At 45.0% G+C, this 21,404-nt stretch overlaps 1 protein-coding gene across 7 annotated transcripts in view; it reads right to left on the bottom strand.

Annotated features, from left to right (window-relative positions):
* The window catches only part of chl1b (cell adhesion molecule L1-like b), a 66,352-nt gene extending 54,359 nt beyond the window's left edge, over positions 1 to 11,993 (bottom strand). For 3 of the 7 annotated variants that reach the window (XM_047332878.1, XM_047332880.1, XM_047332879.1), the window contains exon 1: positions 11,530 to 11,560. In XM_047332878.1, the coding sequence (XP_047188834.1) occupies positions 11,530 to 11,545 (16 nt within the window). In that variant the 5' untranslated portion in view covers positions 11,546 to 11,560. Of the gene's footprint in view, positions 1 to 5,155; positions 5,281 to 11,529; positions 11,561 to 11,843 lie in introns of those variants that run through there. The other 4 variants (XM_047332884.1, XM_047332883.1, XM_047332881.1 and 1 more) reach the window with 3 other exon arrangements.
* Positions 11,994 to 21,404: the final 9,411 nt, after the last annotated feature.

The raw sequence follows: 21,404 nt of genomic DNA, 5'->3' as shown, positions 1-21,404 counted from the left end.
ACCGTGACAGAGAGTGAAAGCTTCGCCATCAGTTTAATTACCCCACCTCTTGGTTTAACACAACAGCAGGAAACTGGAGACATGCAGACTTATAAATCAGCCACTGTGTGTGTGTGTGTGTGTGTGTGTGTGTGTGTGTGTGTGTGTGTGTGTGTGCGTGTGTGTGTGTGCGTGAAGGGGGCCGGTCTAACATCTTTTCAGTCCGAGCACTATGATGGACTCTCTAGAGCTGGAGAGACACACAAACACACGCCCAGTAGCATAATGCTCCTCCAGCTACATTCAATATGAATCACCACACACACCATCTCTACACAGTAGATGAATAACCATTACTCACACCACATATTCAGTGTGTTTCCATCTCTCCGGGGTAGTAAGCATGCAGTCACAAAATGATGTAGGAGGCCTGTTAGATTATTTGATCTATTTTTTTTGGGGAGGGGGGACTAATTCATTTCAAACACAGCTGTTGTACCATCTGTATCATGAAAACCATATTGTGGTTTTTAGATTAACTCCAGTCAGCGTGAGTGTGGACAATTTACAGACTAATATCATGAAACAACCACATAGGTTCATGAAAAAACTGTTAATAGCTATGCGCAGGCTTAACATTATGAGCGACGACACCACCGTAAAATCACAAACGAAGTGTGAACATCGTCCCTGTAGTGTGATTTACATCTTCCCTTCTGCAGAAATACCACCGCGCCTCCCCTCAACTTACAAACTCAGCACCAGTCAGTCTTTGTTAAGTCGAGACACGCTCCCACACAAAACACTGGAGAGGACTCTCTTGTTTTTCACTCCATTTGAATATGTCTTTAGACTCTGGTCGTGTAGCGAACGAGAGGAGGGATGTGAGCGAGATAGCTGAAACAAAACCCTGAGAGGAGCAGCTTCGGTCTGAACAGGGCTGAGAAATGAGGGTAGTGTAAATGGGAAGAAAACGGGCGTCCACTGTCATGGAGGTTCTTTGGGGAGCCAGGTAACTATGTCCGAGCTCACCGGAAGGAATGCAGCCCGCTCTATTATGAACAGAGGAAGAGTCTGCTCCGGGACTGCCCTTCATAGAAAGGCGCGATACTTTGGGTTAATAGCGGCGCTTCTGGCACACTTTTGACCCCAGCTAAAAACCCCACCGCACTCGCAGGTGGTGAAGAAAAAGAAGGGCTGGTGTATTAAAGAGGCCTCTGTGTGTTAGTAATGACATTCGACAAGGAACAGCAGAGGAAGACCTGCCCGTGACCTTCATACTCTCTGCACCTCTTCCACCATGCAGTGAGCCACAGGAAGACGCACAAGCCATCTGTAACTTGGCTCCGGCTGTAAATGGGGAGCCCGGGGGATATGATCCAAATGTTGGAGCGGCAGGTGAGTTACAGGCCACCACACGGCAGAGCCGGGGGAACTTATACGGCACCAGTTCAACAAGAAGAAGACAAGCACGCCGGGGGAATCGGGGCGGTGGACTAGAGTTTCACGAGGGCATGTTGGCCACCGCCTCGGCCACTTCACACTCTGGAAAAGGATAATCACAAATCTGCGACACAGGGTGCAAACTGTGGCTCAGCTGGAGCAAGTGGCTGTTAGGGAGGAATTACTGGGGTGTAAAAAAAAACCTAAAAAAACAGGAGGCATGAATCCGTTATCTACAGTGTAGAGAGGGGACATGTGAATTCATTGGCTGTCAGAAAACTGACAGACCTCGAGGCTAAAGTTGTCAATTACGGTTGTTTTTCTGAGGTGATCCCCACGAACGTCCCATGTCAAACTGTCATCCCATTGATCCCCCCATCCCACCATGACCACCAAAATAATCATGACCCCTGCCGAGCTGGCAGTCCCTTGTTCCGCTATTCTTAGAAGGTGGATAAATTGCGGCGTGACGCCGTCGTGGCTTCCAAGAGCTTCGCAGTAATGAATCTATTTTTCAGGTGAAAACCTTAACACTTAACAGGTGTTAACATGTGTCTGCCTGTATTACGAGTCAGTCGACAGTGTAGTGTCAAAAGAGTCCCACAAAGTAGTACAGCTCTGTGGTAGTGTGGACGTCGACTCCGTAAGGAAAAAGACTGAATACTCCAAATGTGTCGGAACTTCACGAATTTTCTCCCGACTTAGAGGAAATATTCTTCTACTTCAGGAGACAAAAAAAATCACACATGACTGACTAGAATTTAATCTGCAGTTTTGAGAGAATTTGTGAGACACAAGCGATGCGTCGGTGGCTGGCGTGCGGCTATGGAACGTGATAAAACGGAGCCGGACCACAGTTTCTCTGAATAACAATCCTGCTCCTGTTATCATGCTTGTGGCGGATGCAAGGGACTTAGGAGGCAATGCCGTCGACAAAACTCTGTCACTGTCTCAAGGAAATAAATCACGGCGGTGTGAAGTCAATTTAAATGCAAATGTCACCGTTGAAGACAACGCGCTGCCGACAGTACTGCAGCTCGAGGAGTTGTGGTGATGAAGATGAATCAGAACACTGAAGACCACCCCGACCTGCATCTAAGGCCAGTGTTACATGTCACGTGAGGAATGATGCGAGCATTTCCAGGCGGAAAGCCCTAGATATCAAAGCAGGATTTCTCTCGGATCACCTCTATTGATCTGTTTTTGTTTCTTGCCGGCATCGCTTGGAGCCTTTAAGCCATCTCAAATTGGCAAAGCACTCACACTGAAATCTTTTTGCGTTTGCTCATACACACACACACACACACACACACACACACACTAAAGAATTTCGATTGAGCTCAGGAATTCTGCCTCCTCTGGTACACTTTGAACCCCGGGCCAGATGAAACCCAGATTTTTACCACAGCCTACAAATGTCTGCTGTTTTACAGGGACCAGATGCCATTTCCTCTGGGGAGCAAAACAAAACAAAAAAAAATCACTCTGTCCAGTTCTAATTTATTATATATTCTCTTTAAAAAAGCTAGCTTAACAATTTGTTAGGTAGATTACAGGAGAGCAACCCTAGATAAGAGGATGGATGGATGCAGACAAGCCAAAAGAACTAATTAGCAGGGCTGCAGGGCACTATTTTTATCTGCAAAGTATTCATTCCTCTTATATATCAACAGGATTGATCTGAAACAAACATCTGCTCCTATCCATATTCCTGCAAATCGACAACAAAATGAATTAGCACTTGGCTGTTAATCATGCACTGGCGCTATGAACAAAAAACTGTTATCTTTGGTTTTTCCTTTTAACATCTGTGCAAATGTGTCAAGCTTTCTCTGCTAGTATTATTTCTTCTGTGCAGAGGAAACGCAAAGTTCACAATGCAAGAAAAATACACTGTTTTGTTTTGTTTTCTAACTCTTGGGATCACGGCCGAGTGAAGGACCCTGCAGCTGAACCGTGGATGCTATTTCAGGAAAATACTTTGGTGCTGTAGGAAGACTTTGTGAAGAGTCTACTGTAGAGCTACAGTTGATCGATTAAACGATTAGTAATCGACAACTAAATTAATAGGTAACTATTTCGATAATAGATTAATCGTTCCAAGTATTTTTTTCTGGGGGGGAAAAGTCAAAATTCTCAGATTTCAGATTCTTAAATATTAATATTTTCTGGTTTATTTGCTCCTCTATGACAGTGAACTCAATATCTTTGGTGTGTGGACATATCAAATCATCATCCCGGGGTTTGGCACACACGATCGACATTTTTCACCATTTTCTGACATTTCATGGACCTAACCACTTATCGATGAATCGAGAAAATAATTGACAGATTAATCGATAATAAAAATAATCTGCTGTGGAGATTGGGATCTGCTTACGTGTTTTTTCTAGTATGCTACAAAAGAGACATTTACAAAAAACTATCCATGTAGATCTACACTGTAATCTACCCACTCTCCTGTCTCCCAAGAGTGCCACACAGCTGTATCACAGTGTTTGTATGCTTCTTTTCTAAAAGGGAAAATAATTCCAATTATAGCGGGTGCTAAAGTGGTTGGCATTTCATAATGAGCATGACACTTAAAATTTGCCTCACTCTGGCAGTTGTGTTGAGGAAAGCCTGCATTACACTGATTAGCTAATGCAATTAAACAGTATTTACCCGTACAACTGCCCTCTTGTGTGTCCCAATGAGTCAATTTGTGACTAAAATGCTCAGCGATTTAGCACCCAGCCATTTGCTTTTAAGCCACAACATCATAACACCTACAATGAGACCTCCTGACATGGTCTTGTTTTGCTGCAGAAACAATCCCACGACAGTCATTAGAATTCCACTAAAAAACCCGCAGAAAATGTTACAAGGTGAGATTGTTTCGCAATCCGATACAAGGCTATAAAAAACGTGCTCTACGAGATAGTCGTGGTTTTTACCTCCCCAAAAATGTGGAGCTGTAAAAATAATGAGGTCAAAAAGGTCTGGGCTTCATAACTGCCAGTCTGTGGGTCACACTTGTAAAAAAAAAAAATGGAGAACGGCCCCCCCCCCCCAAAAGGTGATGAATTCATTTGGATTCGTACCAGCTTGGCAACATTCTCCAACTCAACATTTGCTCAGTCTTGGGGGGGCGAGTACATTAAGAAATAAGCATGCTGGGTTCTGGCTCTTTGGAGGAGACCCTAAAGGGCAAGTGCAAAGACTTTCACAAACTAGTACAACATTCAAAGACTGCCGAAACAGTTCAGTTTTGACATGTAAAAAAAAAATCTTTTCTGTGTACTCGCTGCAAAATACCGCAGTGGTGAACCAAATGTCCAATAACAGAACAATGCTGCAGGACCAGGCAGTGTCTATTCAAAGTTTTATACTGTGAATCAAGGTCCATAAAATGTTGTTTGCCCATAAAGGGTCATTTGTTGTCTGCAAATAATATACGACTGGACCTAAATGGCAATATGGGGCAAATTAATCAATACAACTGCAAAAACAGAAAACCCCCAAAAAAGGATTATACTTCTTGCTTTCTTGTGTTAGCCCAATTAGCAAATTGACCAATCAGCGGCCCCCGGTTCGCTTCGTTTCATGATTCTAATCATGCTTGATCTGCGCTCTAATCTTCCATTTGGAGGATAGTGCCGCGCTTGACTCTGGGGCCTCACTGGGCCAGTAAACATCCTCTCAGCATGCAGAGCGGACAGCGGGCTCACGTGTTCAAGCCGAATCAACATACGTGTAGCTGCACCGGCCGGGGGCTCCCAGCAGTCCACTGACAGTACCCGGCGGAGCCCGACGGGGTGTAACGAGGTCCCGGGGGAGGCCTCTGGACACACAGCGCTGCTGCCCTCACACCAGACCCTGTCACACATACACACATATTAGTCTCATACCTCTGGACCGTCTGCTGCTGCACTTAAGGGACACGTTCCCTCGTAAAAATGATCAAGTACTGATTTGCAAGGCAACAGATCACATTTTTGACAGGGACTTTTTTTTTGTGAATATGCAACGGGTTTGACTGCTGGGTGCCCATCCCCCCACAACTCCCCAACCCCCACTGTTTGCATGTTCCAAGTTGGACATGCTAATCTTGTTTTAAATGACTGTCAATTTTGGGGGGTTTGGTATTTTGGACTTTTGTATGGTTCAAAAACGAGCATCGAGGTATGGGAACTTCCAATGAGCCACTGCGTCAAATTAACTGGCAAACAGCAACGTCCTCACATCATTTAAGGATGAGAGGTGTTTCACTTCTTGTCCTCTGTGTGTCCCCTGCCTGTCACATGTGTCCTCCCCTCTTCCTACGTGCCCTTCTCTTCCACGTCCCGAGGGACTCCTTGTACCGTTATCCGTGCAGCCAAACACAATACCCTTCATGGGACACAGAGCCGATGACACCGCGTTCCTCTGTTCCATTCTCCGCATTTGTCACTTTTATTCCGGTGCTCTTTGTTCGTTTCACCTCCGTATGCATGACTTATCCCAAATCGAGCCCCACAATTGAAATGGAAATCACCCCTGCGTCCCAGTGACTTTAAGGCAATAACTTCATACTCTTTGAGGCATAGCTGTCATGTTTGTGGTTCCTTGGAGGATCTTATGGATGCGTTGCCCTTTTCACAGAGGTTTTTAATATAAACATCGAGTTTAGAGGATGTGTACCCAGTGAATCAACAGCAGCGTGGTAAATCTGAGCCGGCGCGCAAGAATCAGGACAATTAAATTCGGAAAAGGGAGTTTGAGGCTGACAGCAATGCACAGTGGGATTAGCATCCCTCTCATAAAGCATCCCCTCATTGGTTCTCTTTACTGGTTATGGTTTTCATGTGGGCATAATCAAAATTGATTAATTCAAGACAACAATTACAATTCTAAAGCTGTGTAAGGATGGATAACAGCACATATCAACGTCTTTGCGCTGAAATCAAAGGGAAGACCGAAGAGCCTGGAGGTCAGGATAACACCAGAACAAGAGGAGGATGCGTGTAACGCAACAATAAAGAGTCTTCATGTTTTCTGAACGATGACATGTGTGAACACAAAGACATTATGAATGGCATTAGCTGCAGCTGGCAGCAAATAACAATAAGTCTGGATTATATGTTCCATTTATGAGAAAGGACAATGACGCGCTAAAGTCGACCTCCGGGCAGGGACGCGCCAGTGTTGGCTGCTGTGTGCTGCTGACCCCTCATCCCCTCCTGCTGGGAAAAGGAGCACTGAACACACGAGATAACGTTGACCTCACCGCGGGTTTGTCCTTCAGTATAAAATTTACCGATTAATCGTCCGTGCAGCGCGAGCACCCATTGATCATGTGCGCCCAGTGGTGCGGCTGCAGCGGTGGCCTGTTAAAAAAGAAAAAAACCTTGATTCTGATGATCAGCACCTCTTACTCCTTGCATCCTCCTCCATCCCCGTCAAGGGCCATAAGGAGGGAATCATTACCAAACCTTCTCGGTCTCTCCTCTATTAAAAGGAAATAAAAAGATCTGGTAAATACATATGCACATTGCCAGAGAGCAGGCAAGGAAGAAATGAATATTTCATGTAGCCAAACACATTTCCAGAGCACACTGGCGAGAAGGTGCCTTTCCGGCTGTCAGCGGTGACGAACCTGAAAGTGTGTGTGTGTGCGGGGGGGGGGGGGTGTCAGGTACGACGACGCTGCAGCACTCTCAACTCCGCCTGCAGCACAGGGAGCATGAGTCGTCACTGTAATTGCTTGTGGTTCCCGGAGCACTGAGCTGAACCTCAATTAGGGCCTGGGTATTCTGCAAGGCTCCGTTTCCTTACCACCACATCTGGCAGCCTCACACGCCAACAACTCAACAGAACCAGGTATCACTGCATTGTTTGTCTTCATCTCAGTTTAGGTTTACACGTTGTTTCCACGCATCACATGGTGGAGATCCTAGAGATCGCTTTTTCTTTTTTTTTGGCATCACCACCAGCAGCACATTCTACATAGAGGCGGCTTAAATGGACGATTAGTCTGATACAGCATTTCGCTCCTGCTCACTGCTGTCAGGCTGCTCTCTCTAATCTGTGACGGCCATCGGATACTCCAGATTCCATCCGACAGACGGAATTATAGCCTGAAATTACACTGCTGACGTCGATAAGAGGTGCACCCACTGCAGACTGTGCACAGATAAGACACGCACGGACATTTTAGCGTGGTTAAAATTCACAGATCCAAAAAGAGAATTTATGAGACACTAAATCAAACACTGTGAATTCAGGTTTCTGTTTTGGTCTGCTCCATTCACAGATAGATACAGGAAATCATTTTCCACAGTGAGGTTCATTCATAACACAAACGCGGAGAACATAACACAAAGTACGGCACACTTTGTGTTAAACGTAATGCAGGCTTTAGAGGGACACTTAATTACAGGGTACACACAATAAAGACAAAGACATGGATTGGCACACTTCACACCACTTTCTTGTGGGGGGGGTCTTATCTAAAGCGTGTAGGACTGTAGGAACAGAGCCTTTCTACACATAGGTAGTCTACAGGCAGAAGGAAGGTGGGGGGGGGGGGGGGGTGGAGTGCTGGTAGGGTGGGTGGTCTGGGTCACGTGTGATTGTGAGTGCATTGGAGAACAGGGATGGGGTGACAACGCTCGGGTAAAATGCGTGTGGGAATACCAATGAGTTGGCTGGTAAAACGAGTTATCTTTAAGAGTTGGTTCTTAATAATGACTGCAAGCATGTGTTCAAAAAAACCAGATGGCACCATAGAGAAGAGCCGCCTCGAGTAATGCGACGGTGGAGGACAAGAAGTGGGTGGGGTTGCACAGACAAACAATGCTTAGTTTACAGATGGCTGCAAGTTACTCTGTCACATCCACGTATCAGTGATGCTTACATCACTGCGGTACATCATGATACAAATCTGTGCCAAACGCAGGTAGATTTCCTGTTAGGAGAGTAAAAGACTATATTCAGGGGGGATGACTCCATCATGTGTGAGACGATCGCCCTACCAAGGGAGCTAAAAGTCGCGAGTGCAAGCAATAGCCGCTAGGACGTCTCTTAACGTCTCCGCGAGTGAGATGTACACATGCAGCGCACGCAACCGACTGGCTGGGCCACCGTTACACGTGCGCAACAAAAAACAAAAACATGCAAGAATTAAATCCCCCTTCCAAATATTCGTGCTTGGTGACATTCTGAAAAGCAGCGCAGTGATCAAGGCCAATCAGGTAAATCATCTATTGTCTCACGAAAAGGTCATTTATGTGAGACATGGAAGTTTGGTGAAAACAGAGTTGAACAAGGCTGCATGTTAAAAACTAATTTGTCGTCAGAAATTTTTAAAAAATAAAATAAAACGTGACCATGAACACAACAAATGTCACATTGCCTGAGTGTCTGTGTCCCGGGCTCGATCTGAGCTTCTCCTTTCATCCCTGAACTTCACTTAATAGCCAAAATGTTCAGGAGCCTTTGAAGGATTAGGACTCGGTTGAACCTTATTCTGTCATACGCTTCCAATTTTGCTCCGGCCTCTTTTGAGTTTCTATTCAAAAACGAAAACCTCATTATCTCCATGAAATTACTGAAACAAATGTACATGTGACACAAAAAGACAATTTGTTATTTCGGGCAGCCTTGGCACGAGTGAAAAAGTTAATTTCAGACGCTGCATACATCTTTCAGTCTGCACTGTCAAAGACCAGATGTACACAGCCCGACTGTTTTCACTCTCAACCCCTACACGCACAAACACACACACATACACACACAGACAAACACACACACGCGTGTACCGTGAGCACAAATACATCTGCAGCAACTGCAAACACACACGTGTGAAAAGGCAAAAGACAAAATCCCAGCATGCCTCTATATCTTCTCCTCCATCTCACATCCCCCTGCCTCACAACCAGTCTGTGATGATTTCGCGAAAAGATGAAACCAACACAGCTTAAGACTTAAGATCAGCCGTCTTCTGTGTGACTGAGTTTCAATCGGTGTGCAGCACCGGTGTGCAGCAGACACAGCCAGATACCGTGCTGTGTTAAACCTCACTGACGTGCAGGTGGCAGTTTGATCCGAACACTTGCCATACCTGGGTGTTTCTCGACAGTTGTTGACGCTCCAGTTTGCCGGACACCGACAAATGAAGAACGAGCCGGTCTGCGGCTACAAAGGATGTTCTGTTTCCTGCATTTTGTAATCTAAACGATGTTAAAGGATGATAAAAGGTCCATGAAATGCGCCAGGTCGGAGCTGCATATTAAGTGGCGAGAGGGCTGGCTGACATGGACCGGCTGGGAGGTGGTCGACACTTTGCTTGTCCAATCACTGGCTCTCGCTCAAATTGTTTGGTGAGAAGCATTCGACCTACTTCTGGACACAAAGCCCCACTGCCCTGAATACAGATCGGCATGGGGACCACGTGTGATGACAAGTGCCGCGAGAGGCTCTCATCTTTGGCCTGGAAATTTAATTTAGGCAACCTACCTGTGATAATTCTGGCTGGGAGCACTGGGGAACCCGTGCGTTCGCCGAGAGGAGCAGGGCAAAATATAAATAGGATCTACTCTAGTTGAAGAGCAGCTTGAGATGATTATATTCACTAATGGAATCAGTCTGACCTTCAGAAGGTCTTTGTGTTTAACATGAAGCAGCAGCAGGATCAGTAACAGCAGCACAAACAGAAAGACCAATAAGAGTGGCAGCGGGAGTGCGATTGCAATGACAGGACCCCATTTTCTTCAATTTAGGAAAATGTGCCACAAAACTGTGCTACAGACAATATGGGGCGAGCAGAGTTTGTTTGCGAACAATGAAAGGCAGAAGCATCAAAAGGAATTTAAATATCAAATTATGGATAAACTATGTAACGTTGCTCTGTTTCCTGGGATTCCCTCAAAGGCTCAACACAACAACAAGACGGAGAAAACCAACATTTGAATTTGCAGCACTTCAACACAGCGTGTGTGCGTGCGTGTGTGATACATTTGCATAGCTTGTAAATATTCATATCGAGGGAGTCACCACGTTAAACCACGTGAGATATGGCTGATCCACAAATGCAACAAAACACATCAAACATGCGAGAGACAACTGCCGCCTCCGCATCCCCATCCGTTACTGTACCAATTGCTAAAGGTAACACCGGCGACGCCGGCCTCTTGATTTAAACATCACCGTAATGTGATTTTAATCACACTCGCTGAAGTCTCATCAGTCATCCTGATCTCGTGCCTGGCATTGCTCTACACCGGTGCAACAGCATGTAATAAAAGAGCAATTACATCCGAGTGTGGAAAGGGAATTATTTGAAATCCCTGAGGTTATTTTCTATGAGAAACAGAAGTTTTCCTCGCGTTGATAAACTGTTAGTGCTCCGGCTACGATTGGATCAGCCTGAAAAGAAAAAAAAGATTGGTGAAATTCTCTTTTTCTTTAAAAAACAAAAAAAACCAAACACAAATCGTATAAACTTTGACGTCTCTTCCTAGTCCCACGTGGCAACACTTAAACCGTCACAGTAGAAGAATACATCTGCTGAAAAAGGTATGCAGCAGCCGTCCATTAAAATCTGCCCTCAAAAACATTTGACAGTAGTTCGGCCAACAGCAGGGCTTCACACACACACACACACACACACACACACACACACACACACACACACACACCTCCCTATACCACTCACACCACATGCAGCCATTGGCAGCACATGCAGGATGAGATGATGCTGCTCAGCACATGCAGGATGACAAGGTCTGATTCAGTGGTGTGGTCCAGTATGATTCTCCCATCAGTGGTGGGGGGGGGGGGGGGGGGGGGGGGGACATTTGCTTGACTTTCCTCTCTGACTTGACATTCATCATGCACACCTGCCAGCTCCAATCCCCTCGCAATGCTTGAATCGTGTGAGTTCATTACAAGAAACTGTCGCAAAGCTTCGTAATGCCATTTCCTGGCTACGAAGCAGACGAAGAAGAAGAAGAAGAAGAAGAAGAAGAAGAGGAAGTGGGAGATCGCGCCTGTGCAGGTGGAGTGAACCTGTCTCCGCCGCCTCCTCTCCCACTTGCCCGTGGTTCTAGGACTAAACTGAAAGTCTACTCTTGTCATTCCACTCACGAAACGCCGGAGACATCCCACCACCGGGCGCGACTACTGTACATCTCCCTATGCTCCCCCGGTTCTTCTTCTTCTTCTTCTTCTTCTTCTTCTTCGTCTTCTTCTTCTTCTTCTCCTCTTTTGATTCGATGTCACCGCCCCGCACAGGTGCCTGCCTGCCTGCCCGCCCCCGGTCAGATGCTGGCCGCGTGTTTTCAAAGCTAGCTAAAAAAAAAAATGCACCCACCCACCCACAAAAAGACAGTAACAAGTGTCCGACAGCCAGCAGCGGCGTGTCGCGGCGTGAGGAGAACCCAGAGAGCGGAGAGACTCACCTTCACGAGCGGCTCCTGTCGCGGCGGCCGTTCACAAAGTTGGATTTTTTTTCTCCCTCTCTCTCTCTCTCTCTGCGCGTCCTCGTCCTCCAGCGGTGGGAGGTGGGAGGGCTGTCGGCGCCGCGCCTCCGCCGGGGCACCTCCTCCAGAAAAAGTAATAGCGGTTTCTTCTTCTTCCTCCTCCTCCTCCTCCTCCTCTTGCACAAAGACAGACTCAAAGAAAAGAAGGGACCCTATCGCAGTCAATGGGGTTTAAAAGACAAAAAAAGGGGGGGGGGAACCCATGGCAACGTAGAAAAAACCGTGCGTAACTTCCCCACGTCGTGGTGACCGGGGTTAACCCCCCCCCCCCCCCAACAGTGACAGCGACATTATTCCCATGAGCGTCGGAAAGAGCGGCTGTAAACGGGAGGAGGAGGAGGTGGAGGAGGGGAGGGGGGCAATCAGTTGAGGATGCTGCTCAAATATGCATGAGAGGAAATAACGTTTCATGATCATTGCAGGGCCAATGGGCTGCTGAGGTGACGTGGCAGGTGCTCTCCATCCTCACTCGAAGACACTTGACGAGGTCCACTGTCCCGTCTCCACGATGTGCACTATAGGACGCACCTACACACGTTCCCATTGGAGCATGGTCACTTATTCGTTTGTCCATTTGTCTTGGATGTAATTACTTTTTTTATTTTTTTTTAATTCACCTCATGGGTTAGATTAGTTGCACCCTATCTATTAAACCTGGCAAAGCACAACCCACAGTTAGAAGTTAAATGCCTTGCTCAAGGGCACCTGCATAATGCAGTGACAACATAATGAGAGGGGGGGGGGGGGGGGGGTTCTCTCAGTCATTTTGCCCTCTAATTCCTCCCTACCAGTTTCAAGTCCTCTTGGATACTTATACAACACTATTCTTTTTTGGGTTGTTTTTTAAAATTATATAATTAAACAGGATCTCAGCTGTCTATTTTCAACAGAGCTTTTGATCAAAGTCTATATTTATGGACTGCAATATAGGCCATAATATTTCAGGCCATGAATATTATGGCCTATTGTATGGTTCTATTATATTGGAACATACAATAGGCAATGGTTCTATTGTATATGGTTCTATTGTATGCTGGAGTAATTCAACTAATGGTACGTTTTAAGATTTTTTTGCTTTTATAGCCTCAGTTTGGTGCTCAGTTGATGTATGTGCAGAGTTTTACCTTTTATTTTTTCACATTCACCTACCGAGTGAGGGAAAGTTTCTCTGAGCTAACATGACATTTCATTTTGAATGGTGAATGTAAAAAGCAGGATTTGTGTGATGCCACAGTTTATGTGGTTTGGAGGCTAATCGCAGTCCAGTATACAACTTAGACAAGTGTGATACTGAAACATGAAATCAGTCCACATTAACGTTTTAGGGAAGTCAGCGGAACCGGAATGGGAAAAAGAGAAAAAAAAAGAAAAAACAACCCTGTGTGATGAAAAAATTGAATCAGGAGGACGGAGACCGTACATGTCTTAATCAGAAGTATTTATTACAGGAGCGGACTATTGAGGGGATTTCTTGTTCGTACAATTTTAAAAAGAGACAGTGCATGATGTCCCCAAAACCCTCCCGTTCCCGGTCAGCGTGGTGCATTTTTTAATCATGTCGTCATTAAACAGATGGAATGGCTCAGGATGTTAAGACTATAATCTATGACATCCAGAGACAGTGACCTGACCTGCCAAAGATAAGATGACCTCGCGCAGTGCACCAATCACAGTCTCTCACACAGGAGAAGAGAAAACTCTGCGACAACCCTGTACCTTGTACCCACTATCATAATCCATAGTGTCTGTATTTTCAATGGACAAAGAATAAATGTCATTTTAAGAATTTTAGATAATCTTCAACAATTTAATTGGACATTTCTTGTAAAAAATAAATCGGATGTAAATGATCATTCAACACAGCGTTTCAAATAACATCTGTACAGGGATCCCGCGATTTTCGGTTGTTTAAGAGAGAGATGCACCGAGCAAGGCCCTTGACAGCTGAAAAATAAGCTTGTCAAAGACAAACTTACAGAAGAACATTTAGAGGCCTTACATTCTTTTCCATATACATAAGCACTACATTAAAATCAAAGCTTCATAAACAACCATGAGGTTTAATCCGTGCCCTCCTGAGGTCTCCACAAAAGCTTCACTAACGGCGTCTCCACTGCATAGCTGTTGTATTGGATTGCATTACATTAACAGGTGTTCATATTGTTGTGTCAAGCCGCTGCATATCAACAGTGCTCCCTCCTTTCATCATAATGCCAGCTGTAGACTAATAGCCTCTGTAGGGATCTGTGAGTTCAGTTCCTCTGACAGCACACCATCATTAAGAACTCTTTGCATCAGAGGAGCGGGCAGCAAAGGTCGGCCCAGAAATCAATTTATCCAATAACCCTCAGACCCACAGAAAGCAGAGGAGTGGATTTCCGACCTGGAAATGACAAGGCGGGGAGGGGCCTCTCTCGCCGCGTTGCCGGTAATGTTCAGACGCTCGCGTTCTGTCAGGTCTGACTCACGGGGCCATTTGAATTTCACGTCCTGTCTGTGACACACTTCTACTTGTTTTCAGACGTTAAAAGGAGACTTGATTTGGGTTTGAAATAAAAAAGATTCTGTTTTAAATGACAGACTGCAGGTGTTAGGACTCAAAGGTATTGATTTTGCACACAAGGCATCTCCTCCAGACATATTGTCCAGCTTCTGCCGCTCCCTGCTGACATCCATCCCCCCCTCTCATACCTGTGAGCATATGTGTCAGGCGATACCTGTCACTCGTGCTCTGATGAGTTTCAATTCCGGACCTGAAACCTGTACAGCCTTGTCTCTAACCACCAAAGCTACTGAACTACATCAATTTAATTGACTTCCTGACAACAGTATATAATGATATTTTATCTGACTGCAAGTTATCGGTGCATTGTGTTACTTTTTTATTGTTTGAATTTGAGCACACTATTGCTTTTGCTGTGCTGCTATTTGTTGCAATCTTACTATCTTGTCTTAATCGATGCAGGTCCTGTTAATTCAATGTTTTTTTAAACATTTTATTTTAGCTATTTATTTTAATTTCAATTGTATTTTTGTGACTTTTATCTCCCAGGACAAAAGTGTATTGTACATGCCGTTTCAAAGAAAATATATATTTTTTAATAGTAAAACGCCAAATCCTTTATCTTTTTATTCATATTGTTTGTCTAAAAGTCTATTTTAACAAAATAGGTAAAAGAATTTTCCTCAGATATCTGCCAGAATCAAGAGAAGGTGGTAGAAGCAGTACTCTCCTGTTTGTAAGTGATGCAAGGCCACCTGAACGGGGAGGGGTCACAACTGCAGGTCACACAGTAATAGACGACAGAGTTCTGAGTCCGATTCATCTTCAGCCAACTGGCACCACAGAGGAAAGACTAAAGACCTCTCTGTTACACAAAGAAGGGAAATGAACAGATTGACTTGAATCCAAATAACCTGATTTGGGGTATCACCACCACACTGAATGGATTACACAATGGCTTGACTGAGCAATAACTGCAACAAGATACCTTTGCGAGGTGCTCCGTGTTACACTGAGTGCCTCTTATCAGCTCCAATTAGATTTGGTGGAACATCTGCTTCCTTTTTTTGCCCCTGCAGGAACCGCCTCATCTATACGTGGTAAATGTGATGAAGTAGTTTAGGGCCCAGTTCTCAGCTGACCTGGCAGAGGCTCGCAGGTTAAAAGCTGGAATCGTATGTTGACTGATTCACTGGACAAGTTTTAGATCGCTTCAGTTATTTCTAGCGGCAATTCACACGTTCAGAATCCAGTGACTCACATCTGACTTTCAAACGAGGAAACTTTGTCTGTCTCTCTCTATGTGGCTCACATATCTTCACACTTGGCATGAGTATTGTTAAGGCGCACTGTCGAATTTGGTGCGGTTTGGACTCGCACTGTGTTCGATATCAATTAAATTTGAATCAACGGTGAAAATCACATGTTGTTCAGACGGTTGCCACAAATGTGTCGCACTTGAGGTTTCATTTGCTTTCACCTTCGGTCCAGTTGATCCTAAACACGCTCCATGGGGTTTGAGTGTGGAGACCTCTGTCCAGATCTGCTCTCCTTTGGGTCATTATCTTGCTGAGGGATTAACCTCTGACCTTCGTAACTCGCCGTTTCCTCACCCTTCTGATAGCAACAGTGCGGCTTGTTGCAGTACAGTATTGTCCTTGTTATGCATCAGAGGGTGTAAACACACCGTCTGTTCCAACACCGCCTTTGAACAGGCACAAGGTTTGAAAAAGGCCTGTTTTCTCCTGGTTTTTTTTAGAAACTTTTATTTACAATACAAATGTAGGCAAAGGCACGTACGGAGGTAAGAGTACAGTGCAATTTTACAGATGATGCCGTTCTAAAAATGAGTTAAAGTGGATGTTGCTCAGTTGAAAAAAAGGTGTTGTCACATACTTCTAAGCACCGTTGAGGATTTACCATTGTTGAATCCGATTACTGATGACATTTGGTGGGTTGTTTGGTCACTTTTAATCTAATCTGATCACACTACTGTGTCACGGTTCCTAAAAAAAAAGCACGTTAGCTATATGAGAGTCAACCTCCTAAGAATTTTTTTTTCCAAACTTAAAGGGGCCATGTGGAGTTTTCTTGTAAGCAAACAAAGTTTCTGTTTATATCCTTGAGCTCTGAAAACTGAATGAACTACTTTCTTTACTAATGGTCAGTCTTCAACTTCTCTGCCTTTGGTTGTGCATTGCTGTATTTTGGGTTACCACCGCCTATTGATTAGTGGAATAAGGTGGAACCATTGACAAGCAACTCGTTTTCATGCCAGGGGAACACACGGGGAAGTACATATAAGAACAGTGAATGCTCCACAGCGCTACATTTGGTCAAAAACTCCACAGGGCACCTTTAAGAGTTGATTGGTAATGATGTAGTGCTGAAAAGTGAACTCTATGGTGAAGATTTAAAAAGATTTAAAAGGTGCAAAAATGCATGAAAAAGCAATACATATAAACTTAAGCTAATTATACCATTTATATACAGATATTCATTATCTTTTTTCTATCATATAGAAATACTCATTCTGGTTTTTGCAGTGAATCTTGTGAAAAACATCCCTTCCTCCGATTTTTTCCTTTAGAAATAATCCATGTTCAGGCTGCATAATATCTCAGGTGACATGCTGTTGGCCATATAAACCACAGTTACCGAAGGGTAGTAAACCCAAGATATGAAACCGGGGAACCTCCCCGGGCCTGTGGCACTGCAGCGCCTCATTACGTGACAGCGAATGTGAAATTTCCAACGGAGACTGAGCGAGGGCAAAAGAATGAGATGGTGCCGTCAACATAGGGTCTGAAAACAGAGGGTACCTCTGTCAAAGGTGTCAAAGTTCACAGGCAGAGCATGAATGAATGCACCCCCCGACCGCCTTGCTTCCGTCTTGTTTTTCCTCATGTGCTCCCCCATCTTTCTCCCTCTCTCCTTCTCCCTCTCTCCTTCTCTCTCTCTCCTTCTGTATTATGGAATATCACTGTGGGGCAGAAATCCCCTCATTGACGTCTGCAGGGCTGCATAATGAGAATAAATGAGCTGGAAGTAAATATGCAGGCCGTGTGCTGTTTGCCACTCTATACCAGTCAGCCCATAGGCTTTCATCAAAAATTAAGATGGATTGTGTTGCCAAAAGCCCATAACAATGCAGGGCAGTGTTTTATTTATCTAAAGCGGAATTCAAAGGCCATTTCAAAGGATTTAACTCATACATTCATTCCCATTAGGGACAATGTGTTTATAGGCTTATATCCTTGTTGCTGATATTTATTTTAAGTGCGTATGATGCTGATTAGCCAATATGTTGAACTGCATTTGCCGGGTCATTTTGCACTCGCGCAAACAAACAGTTGCTGTACATGTGCTTTTTATCAGAATGGAGGCAAGTGTATTGAGCCCCAGTGGTGGTCCGCTGGATCTCCGTTAGCCTTTAACTCCTCCTGTAGCTCAGTTGGTGGCTTCATTACATGTAAGTCAGGCCACACAGGCACATTTTGTCATCTAAAATATCCATGAATATTCATTTGGTTTGTGTATGATCCATACACGCACTAAAGTCTTCCGCCTTTATTACTCTTCGTGGAAATGTAAGCAGAACACGTTGAAACCCACACACACACACCACAGATGTAAACAGACAATAAGTTGTCAGGATGGATTATAGTGCCGCTTGTCAGCTCTGAAGCCACTGGAGAGAAAATCTCCTCCTGAAAGAGTGTGTCTTATCAAATGCACGGCGTTCCCCCGTAGCTGCCGGTCCACAGACATTAATAAATAAACTGCTTATGCTGCACTCAAAAGAACATGCAGCAAATATTATGCAGTCAATCAGATGAGCAGTCAAAGAGAAACGCCACATGAAGGCTGTTTTTGAAAGGTCAAATGGGTGATGTGATTTTGCTCGTGTTGCTGGGTTCCTCGACTTTGAACGTCTTCAATGACTCTTCATTCTCTGGTCCTTTTGTTTGGGTAAAAAAAAAGGAAACCTGTTGAGCAGCCAAAAAACATGTTGGAGAAACCTTGACACAGTATGCTTAGCATAACACTCCATTTGAACAGAAGACATTTTCTCATTTCAAAGGTGTGAATCATAAAAGCAAAAGATGGCTGGATTCCATTCAGCGGCTTCAGTTTCAGGGGCCTGGTATCGTACACGCCGGCTCACTGTCGTGACACTTGAGTAGAAAGGAGCCGTTATTGCTGTACTGTGCTTTTTCTGATAACAGGTCAAGAAAGCTTCAGTCTTTCACATGCACATTTAAAATAAAGGAATAACTCCAGTAACTGCATGAGTGTGCTTTCTTTGTGAGGGTCAGACGAGAATCTTTGCGTTGTCATGTCTGTGAATCAGCTGAAATGAGGGGAGTTTAGTTTAGCTTAGCACAATTTAGCATAGAAACTGCAAGCAGGAAGAAACAGGGAACAGCGCGGAGTAGCTACTCGTTCCACCCACCATTTTTTTCATGAGGAAATTTAAATTTCAAATTTTACTAGACTAGATTCTTTGTTGCCTGATATATCTGACATGCTGTAGCCAGGAAAGCTGCATATATTAAAAACTTTGGTTAGGTAGCTGTTTTCCCTGATTCCTTATGCTAAGCTAGGCTAAATACAGTGTGATGGTGCCTGCTCAACAACCCACACGCAGAACGTGAGAGTTGGAATCGGCGTGAGGTAAATTTCCCACAATGTCACATTCTGTCATTAAAGTCTGTGCTTCTCAGTCCACATAAGCATTACTGTAGTTACGGGGAGATACTGGATCCAAATCATCCAATGAGACTGCTGAGTCCCTGCATAGCAGATGTTTCAGAATACCGACCACATTGTTTTGATATATACATGTACAGTATGCTCTTGTCAATGGTATTAGCCTATTGCACAAATAATGATTCTCCAGTCAAACAACCCATGGGGGTTCCCGAGCTAAGTTTGTTTTATTTACAGAATGCTGTGTATATATTGCGGAGATACACCATTGACGTAGACACAGAAGAATCTCTGGCTGAGCATGTGCTGTATGATCACTGGGGGCAGCTGTGCATTTATTGCACGCAAACGTTCTGCTCAGACTTCCAGTGGCTCGCTTTTACCAGTCAACCTGCAGCGCAGAGATCAGAACAAAACCAGAGCCTCTCCCACTTCCCACTGTAAGAATGTGCGAGCAACATCTGTAGCTTTCCCGCGTCTCCCCCGTAGCCCCTCCCTGCATCACACAGGAGGCGCTGGAGGCACAGCCGTAGCTTTCCCCATTCGTAATTAATATCAGCAGCAGGTTGGGAGAGGGCGTTTTCCTGTGGCAGATTGCTCCGTGCGTGGGCGCTCTCCCCAGAGAACACATTGCTCTGCGGGTAGAGCACCATCGTGGGCCTCCATGAGGGCGACAAGGAGCATCCTCTCACCCAATAAAGGCTGGAAGATGCCGAGGTGTCTGGATGAAAGAGGTGTGTGTGTGTGTGTGGGGGGGGGGGTGGGGGGGGGGGGGGGGGGGGGGTGGGGGTGGGGGTGGGGGGGGGGGGGGGGGGGGGGTGGGTGGGGGGATACTCACATCATGAAGCTGTTTCCATAGCAATCCAAATATTGCAGCAATGAAATTGGAGCTAAGGTGGGAGACGAGTGCCAAACGGCCGTCAGTCATTTAACAAAGGAGAAAATGGGGGAATGAGCTTCCCCTCTCTTCACTTGATAAAGATGGAGGGTTATCATTAGATGAGAGCATGTGTGGTATTTATGAGCATGCACGAGATTGGTTGTCCGCTTATGGCTTTTTCAGACTACAGGGATGAGATGATCGACTCAACTGGAGTGCAGGATCCATACTCTTAATCTGCACTAAATTGTACTCTCCTTTACTGTTGAAAATCAAGGAGCAAGTTGGCACAGAAGAAGCCGTGCATGTCACAACTGTGCACTAAACATTAAGAGCAATTAACCACCAAGCAAAGAGTCTCCAGCCCAAATTGAACATGTGGAGACGCCTTATCGTCATTGTCAAGAGAGGAAAAATGCAAGTGACCATGATTTGTAGTGAAAGACATGAACCACTGCAGCAAAAAACAAACAAACCAGGGCCAGGGTCATTACTCTTCCCCTGTGAAAGAATTTACCATTAGATAATTGCATTTGTCTGTGGTTGGATGCAACACAATGACTGTTTGATCATGCAAATAATTGCCTCTCCGCTTGCGCTCGGGCCGATAGGTCCGACAGGCACGGCCATATCAGATCTCCAGGAACACAAGCGGGAGCTCACATTTGCACACATCAATGTTTGCATTCTAATTCATTACTGTATGAATGGAGGCTGCGGATTAACAACATCATCGTCGATATGGAAGATGTCATACAGCGGCTTTATTACAACAAGAAAACATGTCTGCCGCCATGACCGGCCCTGCAGGCTGTATGATGGGTCCAGGAGGAAATTTGAATGTGTGGATGATGTGCTGGTGTTACACACGTTTGCGGCTGCACACCGCTCTCAGGGGACGTGCATCAGAAGGTAATAGAATTGGGCCCACGGGATAACAGGGGTGTTACTTTGTCTGTTTCAATTAAATGTCCTTGGGAGCCTTTCGAGGGGGCGACAACATGTTTGGTAGTGGGGTGAATGCTGTCCACGGGGGAGCGGGAGGGATTGGTAATAACCAGCAGAGTGGCTTTAAAAGGAGTCCACCAAGTGATCAATAACTTGGGACCGAGAGCTCCATCTAATCAAGACTGAAGCCCTGAGGCTAATTAAAAAGAAACAATGGAAATCAATAGAAATAATCCTCCACGTTTGCTTCTGTGTCTTCATACTTTCCCTTTAATATCTGGAGCATTAGTCAGAGAGAAAATTCACACAATCTCTCATTATCTGCTAAGATGTTCAAAAAACTAATTACCAAACATGTTAGCATAAATACAAATCCATGCACTGCTTCTCTGTCTGCAATCAAAAGCAGCTGTCCACTTGAAATTCATCATTTGTG

This window comes from Scophthalmus maximus, chromosome 6 (assembly GCF_022379125.1).
Source record: "Scophthalmus maximus strain ysfricsl-2021 chromosome 6, ASM2237912v1, whole genome shotgun sequence".
NCBI classification, from domain to species: Eukaryota; Metazoa; Chordata; class Actinopteri; order Pleuronectiformes; family Scophthalmidae; genus Scophthalmus; species Scophthalmus maximus.
This window is presented reverse-complemented; position numbering and strand designations above follow the sequence as displayed.